The 10,687-nt window shown below is 42.3% G+C and overlaps 1 protein-coding gene across 3 annotated transcripts in view; it reads left to right on the top strand.

Moving 5' to 3' along the window:
- The window catches only part of LOC107988123 (serine/threonine-protein kinase BRSK2-like), a 51,277-nt gene that overhangs the window by 29,599 nt on the left and 10,991 nt on the right, over window positions 1-10,687 (top strand). For all 3 annotated transcript variants that reach the window (XM_017030764.2, XM_017030766.2, XM_025053647.1), the window contains exon 2: window positions 5,319-5,413. In XM_017030764.2, coding sequence (XP_016886253.1) covers window positions 5,319-5,413 — 95 coding nt within the window. The remainder of the gene's footprint in view (window positions 1-5,318; window positions 5,414-10,687) is intronic.

Consider the following 10,687-nt stretch of genomic DNA (forward strand, 5'->3'; position numbering starts at 1 on the left):
GAAAGGGTTAGTGTTGGTTTTTGTCAAGCTCGGAGAAATGATGGAGGAAAGGAAATCACCTTCAGTAGGATTTATACTGTCAGGGGAGTGAAGTGGAGCAGAGACTGTAATAATTGACTAACCTTGACACAGATATATCCTGTATGTGTGTATTTGTGGATGTAAGACAAAAAGAAATGAGCACATTTGTCGAGGTAGTAAATAGACTCTAATGAAGGTCACTAAAAACAAACCGGAAGGAGCTGATTGGCTGCTGAGGGCAAAGTCCTCATCTGTTGCCAGGTAGACCTGTGTGCTCACTCTTGCTCTTCTTTTCTGCTCTCTCCTCATGCTCTCTGATGGATGTCTGACTCCTTATCTCAACATGGTCACATCGCAGGTAAGAACCTCTGTTTCTGCTTTCATGTTGTTATCTTATGTTATGTTGACCCCCAGAGCCGTATGTGTTTGACTTACCCGTGAAAATTCTAACAAAAAATACCCCCTTATCTGTAGGTTCTTTACCTGTATTGCACTTAAATGACAAAAAAAAAATCTATGTTGAGGACAGTAGGAGACATACTGTGACCAAATGCAGCTGTTCTGTCAGACGCTGATCGTATCAGATCCAGTTATTCTCCTCTGACCTAGAGAAATGAGTGGGGCGGCGGCCTAAGTGTGAGTTAGTGCTTAATTCAACGTGTTGAATCAATGTTCAGGCCCATCTCTGTCTGTGCCGTCTCATTAGTCTCAGCCTGTCACGCCTGTAACAGCGTCGCCCTGTCCTATCAGCACCAGGAGAGCTGCACACCTCTGGGCTCTGCGGGTAAACCAGTAGCAGCAGATAATCAATGTTACACTGCTCTTGACTCAGATGATGGGTCGGAACAAAGAGCGACGGCACTGAATGACCAACAGCTGGGTGGGCGATTACAGCTCAGATGTGAGGCTTAATCAATACCTTTTTGCCTGATGGAAGAGAATAAAAAAAATATGCATCGACTCCATGTGACGTGCTGTGTCTCTCCACCTTATTAAGGAGCTGTGGATCAACAGGAAGTTAGGCTGCTGTGGGTTTGTTGTGTTTGTGTGTGGCATTAATTTAAAACCCTTCATGGAAACCACTGCAGGCAGGTCATGAAATGTGATATTGTGATACACAAGTGAGAATGAAAATGACTAGCATTCAGTAGCTGGTGTTTGAAAAGATACAAGACTCTGCAGAAGCCTCCGGTTTCCAGGTAATTTGAGGAGAAGGAGCCATACCACAGATTAAATGTTCACTTCAATTACTAACTTTTTAAATAGTTTCTTTTGCTCTAGAAAAAGGAAGCGTCTCAGCACAAAATAAACACCAGGGCCGCTCTCTGGACGCAGCCTCACTGCCTGTTCTGTTGCCATAGTAAACGCTAAAAAGACGAATGAATCTATTAGATGAGCACAAGTGAACAAATGAAATCGTTTAGAGCAGAGCAGCGGTAACTGTAATTGAAGACCTTTTCTAATACATATCTGTTTATTACATGCAAACTAATGGTCTGGGTTATTGGAGACACTGGGGGAAGAGTCCAACACAACATTTAGATGCTGTAGTCATTTTCCAGGCTTCACGTTCATCTTTTAAATAAGACTATAATTGTGTGTGATTGTTCTACCACTCACCCTGAGTGAACATTAACAGAGGTGATTGAGATGAAATATGTAAGAGCTTCCGTTAACTCATCGGTTGCTAGTTATTAAGAAATGTCAAATTATCAACGTAGGACCTGGCTGTGGGTCTGTTCACTGATTCTGGGAACTGGGAAACACAGTGAAAATGTCAAAAATAAAGTGCTTTTATTACCTTTTTTTAAAAACTGGAACTGCCTCACATTTTGCCTGAGCTGTGTAATAACAAGAGAAGAGAAGCTCCACTGTAATTATGGATGAGGACGAGTGCTTTGAAGGGACAGAGGTCTTTGTTCTTGTCCACACTGGGCCATGAAGATGGGGAGAAAAACATATAAATCTGGATGGTGGCAGATTCAGGCTATTTCAGCTGAAAAACTAAATCAAATAACACAATAAATTCATTCATAAATAAAATTATTTTTATTTATTTATTTATTGCACAATTTCTTTTGTGAAAAATCTAACTGCAAAATAGCTTTCCTGGGTGGACAAACAAAGTATCTGTTTGAACATTTTCTACTGTTTATATATATCTCATGTCTGTTTTTTCGTAGAAAGGAAAAGATGTCATGCTGGATGGTTACGTAAAGGTCATCAAAGGTCATGTTTGTCCCATGCAGTTAATTTGAACTGGAGTGTGTGTGTTCCTCAGGGAGAAATCAGGTTGTTTTTCCTGTATCCTGATTGTTTTTCAAAACCTCATAACATATTATATCATTATTATATCATTTTTTTTACCTTTATCGACACATTTCACTCACCCATTCAGTCAAATGTTTAGAGATGGGATTTCATGAAAACAGTTCTAGTATAGAACCGGGTCCCAATGGTCCAATCCGCTGCAATCATTAGTCTGCTTGTTTAATGATTCCACTGTTTGACAACCTATCATTATGAACATGAACATTAGCAATCTGAAATATTGTTTCACAAAAAAGACACTTGGGCTTTTGCGAGACAAGAATAGCTTTGACAAGCCAAAAGGAGGAAATAACAAGAGCATTCAGAAACAACTGTTCGACGTCTTATGGTTAGCGCACAGGTGGTGTCACTCGTCTCATCCAGAGCGGCCTGTACGGTCCTTTGAACAGTTTTATTGACCAGTTCTTACCCGTGCCTTCTTCAAAAACAACAGTAAAACTTGGTGAATGTCACTCACAGCCAGTTTACATTTAAATGAAGACACAAAAAGGTCTCCAGGCTGCCATATTGGCCTAAACACCCGCATAGCATATTGTCTCTGCCTGTTTCCTCTTTGATGGAAATTGCCACTGGGAAATCACCTTCAAATAGCAGTAGGTACAGGTGCGGCGTGAGGTAATGAAGATCTGCATATGTGCGGTGGCATTTTCCGTCTCTGCCTGCAGACCTTCACTACAAAGTAAATGCTACTCCCTCGTGTCGGGACTTTGATATGGATGGATGAAGACACTGTGACTACAGAAGATAAAGATGTTGCATGTTGACATTTCTCTCAGGAGAATTGCTGGAGTTGCTGGAAAATAGATGTTGGTTTTTGTTTTATATTCTCTTCAACAACAGTGAGTTGTGACTCAGTGATGCTTGGTTTACCAACTGCTAAATTATTGTAGAACGATGGAATGGCCAGGGAACGGAATCGGCTGGTTTTTAGCATGACCTTTGAGCACAAGTCTGGGCGGCTTTGGTGGCTCGGTGGTTTAGGAAGCGGACTTCTGCTCTGGAAGGTCGCAGGTTGGAGTCCACCAGCGGCCAAGTTACTACTGAGGTCTACTGAGCGTGGCACTGTGCTCCCTGTGCATTTAAACTCCGCCCCCTCCCCTTTTACTACGGTGACGGGTTACACAAGTAATTCACTTTCTTCACTTTCATTTTGCAGACAATCATGTAATGTTCAGTGTCCGAGAACTCACAAGCTGTGTGTTTTGTGTCGTTAGCCTGCTTTACAGTGAGCCAAGAGAGAGCTCACCATTTGTAATATATTGCAGGTTCAGTTGGGAAAGTGTTTGGCTCAGTGCCAGGTCTTTTTGTTGCAACGTCATGTTCTGCCCATCAGCACTGAGCCAGAGGAGCAGCGTGAGCTGTTAGGAGGTTACTGTCTTATCTTTTTTATCTCTCTGTTTTATTTTATATTATCTTAAAGACTTCAGAATGATCTCTCCCTTTAATGCCTGTAATGGCCAAGTCAGACACAAGAACTTTCCAGAACATGACCAGGCAGTCCACGTTTCTATGCATTTTATTTAGTTTTTTTCCCCCCAGACCTGTTGTTACGTGAGCTGTTTCAAGTCCAGTGAGCATTCATCAGTTTTGAAGGGTGTAGATGTGGTAGATGAGAGTCTGTCAAGTCTGTCACAAAATAGAGAGAATTTTTTGTTTGTCCAAAAAAAATTGCAATTCATTCTCAGTAAACAGCCCTTTGGCCCTGCATTGGTTGGGGGTAAAAGCCCTTCTTCTTATCCATCATTGCACTTATTACTTAAAAAAAAAGTTTCATTGAATTTTGTTATTATTGAACATTGTTTAAAACTCCTTTAAGCCACTGGGACTATAATATAATCTATAAATATTAATTTTTTTATGCACAGGAACCCATTTTTATTCACTACCTCTTTCTGGTCACCAAGCATTTTATTTTGAAAATGGTCGCAGTTCATTTGTTCTGGTACATTAGAATTACAAGATCAAATTGAAAATGTCTGACCTTGGTCCCGAACTATGAGGTCTGAAGTAAATCTGCTTCATAAACTAGTTAATAATGTGCAGCTGCAAATGTTTGGATGAACAATGTCAACAAGCCTCTTAAGAGTCTGAGAAGAACGGTGTTTTAAATACAGCTTGATACAAAGTGTGATTATAAAGTTCCAAGGCTTCGTCTATAACCTGAACCTTCAAAGTAGCAACGACTGTGTGTGATACACGGCTCCCTGTGCTCCTGCCCACGGATACTTTATTGATCCTCAGGGAAATTTAGGAAACGCTCTCTCACCGCTTCAGTGCTCTCTTAAAGTCCTGCTCTGTGAATATGTCAAACACTATCTGGAATTCACTGGATCTCCTTCAAAGTGCCAAGGTCCAGGCTTTACTGATGTATAGTCTTAGTAAAAAGAAGCAGCGGTTTGTTTTGACACATTCATCATCCCAATAACTTTGACCACATGCAAACATCTAAACACTGTTGTAAACAGCTGACGAAGGGCAGGGTGTGAGATTTAATCAGAATGTTGTGAATTTCCACGGAGTTAAATTTGACCTCGTTGATCAATATAAAAATGCAAAAGTCTTCACAGGTGTGTTCATGAGTGGAAATACATCTGAAATATATGCAGTTTGTAGTATGCCTCAGCAGAGGTGCAGCCATTTGTATTCTCCATTTTGACTATGTGATTGATCCATTGTTGCTTTCCCCATAGACGTGTATCTCATTTGCCTACCATTAGCCTTTTCATCTGTAGTGGAACAACACCACCCACTTACATTTGAGGCCAAGTTGTTAAGTCGCAGTGAACAGCAGCTGAACAGTTGTTTGCTGCCACCCACTCAGCTCCGGTCTGAGAACCACCGTAGTGTTCTGCTGATGCTGCATTCCAAAAAAGGAAAAGTTACAGATTTCAAGAAGGTCTCCAACCCGGTGACAGGGCCAATTAAAAAGTGTCATATCATGTGACTTCTACCCACTTGTGTTTCAGGTCTGGTGAAGCTCGGCGTCCACTGCGTCACCTGTCAGAAAGTGGCCATCAAGATTGTCAACAGAGAAAAGCTCAGCGAGTCTGTGCTCATGAAGGTAAAACTGTTTCCTCTGCAAAGAGTGTGTTGATTTACAGCAGCTGTGGAAGTAGATCATAATATAGTAATGGCTTCTCTTTAGATCAACAGCCTATGATGGTGTGTAGTCGTTCAAGTCTAAGTATATCTATCTATCATTTTATTAATCTATCATTTTTTCTAATAAGAAAAAGGAACTAATTATCCAGGCTGGATTACGTGTTATACTTTGTGGGGTGTGTTAAATATTTTCGGGGCTGTCCCAGCAGCTTCCACTGATCCGTCTCATCTCAGTCTTATTTTAGAAGGTGCTAAGACCCTCCTGTTGTCATGGCAACAGACGTCCTTTTCTCTATTGGTTATCCATAAAACATAAAATGACTTGAACGTCCCGAGTGCTGCAGGTGTTTCTTCCTGTGAGCCACTGGAACAGGACGCTCACAGCTCGTCCACACATCTATAGATTTAATTTGATCTGACCTTGTGCCTCTCTGTGACAAACATGTAATAATGTGGAGACTCTTATTAAAAACAAGGTTCTTCTGTAGTTGCTGCATGCGTTTGTGTAAGTGTGAGCACGGCAAAAGGGAGAGAGAGAGAGAGTGAGAAAGATTGGCAAAAGGGAGGGAGAGAGAGAGAGAGTGAGAAAGATGAGCAGTCTGACATTTACTGCCTGACTGGAGAGATCACTGCCTTACATGGACGATGGCATCACCTCGCCTCAACACCCAGATGTCCGACTTGGCATTTACAAACGAAGCTGGCTGCTAATGGAGACTCTCGTTAGAGGGAACGGAGGTGAGGTGATCCTGAAGGTGGTACTGCGGTCATCTATTGGACAGAGGAGGAACTGCAGCACATACTGACCTCGCTTTAAAAACCCCACACAGCCGAGGTTAATGACTTCCCCTCGACATCACAATTTGGCAAGAGGTTAAAGAAATTTGAATGATATACTTCCCCTCAGTATCAATAACAAAAGGAAGGAAAGTGAACTCCTTGTCATTGTGACACAGCTCAACACTGCACACAACCAAACGTGACCTCTGCTTTTAACCCATCACCAAAGTGAACAGTGGGCAGCTTTAATCTGCCCGGGGAGCAGTGGGTGGGGACGGTGCCATGCTCAGAGCACCTCAATGGTAACTTGGCAGCTGGGGGAACTCGAACCTGAAACCTTCCGGACCCAAGTCCACTTCCTTAACCACTAAGCCACCGCTGCCCTAAAAGCTGTACGTTCTGGAATTTCCCCCGCCAGCTGTGATTGGCTCTCACTCTACCTGTAACCCTGAAAGAACGAAACTTGAAGTCATGAAACGTTAGGTCGAAATATAGCAGCAGAAAACTGGACTATGTTGACGCTCTGAACGATGTTTATGTTTCCAACGAAGACTGAAATTTAAACCATGATGTGAGAGTAAAAGGCTGACACGTTAGAGAATGTTCTGGGGGTCAAGCAGACAGGAAAGACACACAAACGTGGCTGCCTCTGAAGTGTGACTGTGTGTGATTAAATCACTTCTTCCAGTGTGAGAGCAGCAGATCGTGTGTCGAAGCTCGAGAGGTTGAACTCGATGCTCTCATGCTTGAACAGACTCATTTCATCTTCTCAACGAGTGGCTGGTCGTGTTAATGGTGTCAATACTGACTCTGTGTGTGTGTGTGTGTGTGTGTGTGTGTGTGTGTGTGTGTGTGTGTGTGAGAGAGAGAGAGAGAGAGAGAAACCGTCTCAGCTGTCCTTCAGAGTGAACCATCTGTGATTGATGTTAAACTACATTTGTATATTTATTACCTGTCGTTTGAGATCTTGTTTTCTCATCACTAATTAAAGCTAATGATTTTCTTTTCACATCATTTGAATTGTAATATGCATCTTTACATATATCTGCTAAATGATGCAGCGACTTGATTACTTTTCTCTCTATTCAGTGGTTTTCTAAACTGCATAAACATTCAGCTTTTGGAGAAACAATACAGAACAGATTCTGTTATCGTGTGTGAGGGTCGAACGACTGGAACGCCGATGATCTTTGACGCGTGGACTGTGAACCTGAACTCTTCCTGGTTCTTTGTGGCAGCGTCTCCATTGGGACAGAAGTATTTGTGGAGTTTGTGCGGCCGTTCAAGCAGCAACAGTAATACACTGCACAGAGCTGCGACGACAGGTTGATCTGTCAACATTCTTTAACATATTCTTTCAAATTAAACACTCATCAAACAAATAATTTTCTTGCAACGAATCACATAAAAAATCATGAAGGATTGCTGTCTTAATAAACTGTATAATTAATTGTTGATTCATTTTAGTTTCATTTTCATATTCATTTTAGTGTTACAATCTTAAAAACATTCATTCAACAGCATAAAACATTCAAAATACCTCTATGCCTTATGCTATTCCTTTTTATGTATTATAAGTAGTAAAAACATCTCAAATTAAAATGTGGTGAATATATGATTATATTTGTATTAAAATAGAACAATTATAACATTTTGAATCTTTTCTAGTCACACAGACTGCTGTGCACCTCCATCTTTACCCATTTGACACTTTAAAAACTCTGCACTGACGCTGCATCAACCTGTTGTTCAATGTCTTGCCCAGGGACACATCTGCATATAAACTCTGGGATCGACCCCACATTTTATTTTAAGGATGACCGTCTCAGCCCAACACTTCATAGCTGACACTTGGGTTTTATAAACCAAGGTTGTTAGGAGAAGCTAACAGGAAAACAACCTTTAAGAAAGACCTTGTTTATTTGTGCAGTCATCCATTACTCACTGCTTTAGTCATTAAGAGACTGTAGTCAGACTAAAGAGCGACTGTTCCCCTCGTCCTCTGAGCCGCTGCAGTCTCACCGCCTGCTGTGATGTTCAACTGCTGGTTCTGTCACAGTTATGGTCTTTGCAGCTGTTGTCCTTCTGTGTGACAGAGGACCGATGGAGTCCATTGACACTGAATGCTCTCTGTATCTGCCCTCTCTCCCATCATTCATCACTGAACTTAATAAACTCATCAGTGGAGGATGGTCAGCCCTCCCACTGATGTTGGGGCGCCGTGCCATCGTCCTCTGAAGTATTCTTTGGGGTGAAAATAGTCAACACCGTGCTGATGGGAATGCTTAACCCCCAGGTGCTGCTGGGAAAGTTTGGGACGTCTAACTAAACACAGAAAATACAAACTCTGAAAAGTGAATGTGATGCTGTGAGTTGGTGTCAAGGCTACAGCCGCTGTATGGTTGAAAACAGTCAGACTGGTCAATCATATTATTGTATATGGACTATTAAGAAAGAAGGATGAAACCAAGGATCTTTAGGGCTGTGATTGACCTTTTTTGTTAAATGAAATCAGAAGAATCATAGTTTCTTAGCAGTGACCGAGGCTAACTGCAACCTGTTAAAAGTTCAGCACATTTTTTCTGATCCACATAGTGAAACAGAGATCTTCAATGTCAATGTCAATGTCCCTCCCTTCCTCCTGCTCTCCTTCCTTGTTCTCCATTGTAAGACACCTACTTAAGGATCAACTGGTCATCGTAGCAACAGATGGCAGATTCATTACCAGGCGGATGTTCCAATTTATCACCCCTCAGCTCCGCTCCCATCGTGTTTCAATTAAACAGGGATTTGGAAGCAGTGTGCTGTTAGTATAGTCAATCCTCATAATTCATTAAGAGCATCCACGGTGCACGGAGCCACTGAGAGCAGGAGAGTGATGCCGTGAGTCGGGAACTCTGCGGCTCTCAGGAAAATTGGCATTAGCAGCTTGTGAATGTAACACCTGCCCCGGGGCAAATGCTTTAATCAATGGGAGTCCTCACGGCCACTCGGGTGTCCAAGTCTATAAGAGTGATTTTACGACAAAGAAAAACTTTTTTATTTCATGCCAGTCCCAGCCAGTGGAGTTGCGAAGCCTGAGGAGATATTTGGATGCTTCTGTTTCCAGAAGTTAATGTCACCTTCATTTCTCACATTGACGGTGTGAGTGACTCATGGTTGGAGCTCTGCCGCAGAGGTCTGGGATCAGCACAAAACCCTAAACACATCATCAGCACCAAAGATTAATGGCAGTCTGGAGGTTCTTCACTTCTCAAAGTACACTTAAAAAAAGGCTTGTTTTCGTATATGTTTTTAAAAAGTATTTCAGCATGAGCCCACTCTTTGTGGACCGGCCACATCTGTCTGTATGACTTTACTCACTAATCAATACCTGCTAATGTAATGAAAAATAAGCTATTTGCATAATCGACATTTTAGGAGTCTCAGAGTCATTTGTTTGTGGCCTTAAACTCTGACGAGGAATCTGCAGTGAGGAGTTGGGTCAGAGTTTGTGCTCGTGGTAACCTCCAGTTGATGTCCTACATGACAGCTGAGTACACGAGGTAGAAAGACTTTGTTCTGATGTAATTCTCCTCGATAGTTTTCATTATTTTAGTTGTGGAAGTCAGTAATTGTGTATTGCAGTGAATTCCGTAGTGGGGGAGGCACGTCTTTTCTCAGGGGTCACAGAGCACTTCAGGTGCCGCGTAGGTTGGACAAGGCATGGTGTATGATCATTGCTAGCCAATGATGTTGCTCTAGTGTTTGTGCTGTAGCGCTGAACTCCCTCTCCTCTGTGCTGTACACCCCCAGCAATGTCAAAACCACATATTGTAATATAATAAGTCATATTTGCATAATATCAGTCTCATTCAAGCTAGGCTTGACCGACTCTGAAAGCTATTTCACAGGGTCAGAAATCTCCTCATGGTGAAAGTGAATTAACTTCTTTGTGTCTCGTAGATTAGATCTTCGCACACAAGTCGACCAAACCATTAACCATGCTCACTGTCGTTACTCTGTGAATTATCACATGTGCAGCAGAACAGGCTCAGCTCTGGATCCCACCGCTGCTCCATAAATCACCAAGTGCCAGTGAGGGTTGATATAACCTGCCATACAATAATGCATCTGTGTACCATTAGTTTACTACTAAGGTTTTCAGTCGCTCACGAGGGACGTGATGTCTTATAATGGTCCCGGACATTTACATACTCATAATAGATAATTGCATGTATGGAGACTCTGAACCCCGACTCTCCCTGCGTTTTATGCATGACTTCATATTGTAAATGCTTATATGTTAATTCCTCTTTAATGGTGCTTAACGCAGCTGGAAACGTTCCCTGCTGAATGTGCTCAGCAGGGAAGCTGAACCTGAGATAATTGAGGTGAAGATAAGACAGAGGAGGGGAACCCCACCCACCCCCACCCCCCCCCCCCCCCCCCACAACCCCGCGGCACATGCACC

This window comes from Cynoglossus semilaevis, unplaced genomic scaffold (assembly GCF_000523025.1).
Source record: "Cynoglossus semilaevis isolate Cse_v1.0 unplaced genomic scaffold, Cse_v1.0 scaffold1507, whole genome shotgun sequence".
Classification (NCBI taxonomy): Eukaryota; Metazoa; Chordata; class Actinopteri; order Pleuronectiformes; family Cynoglossidae; genus Cynoglossus; species Cynoglossus semilaevis.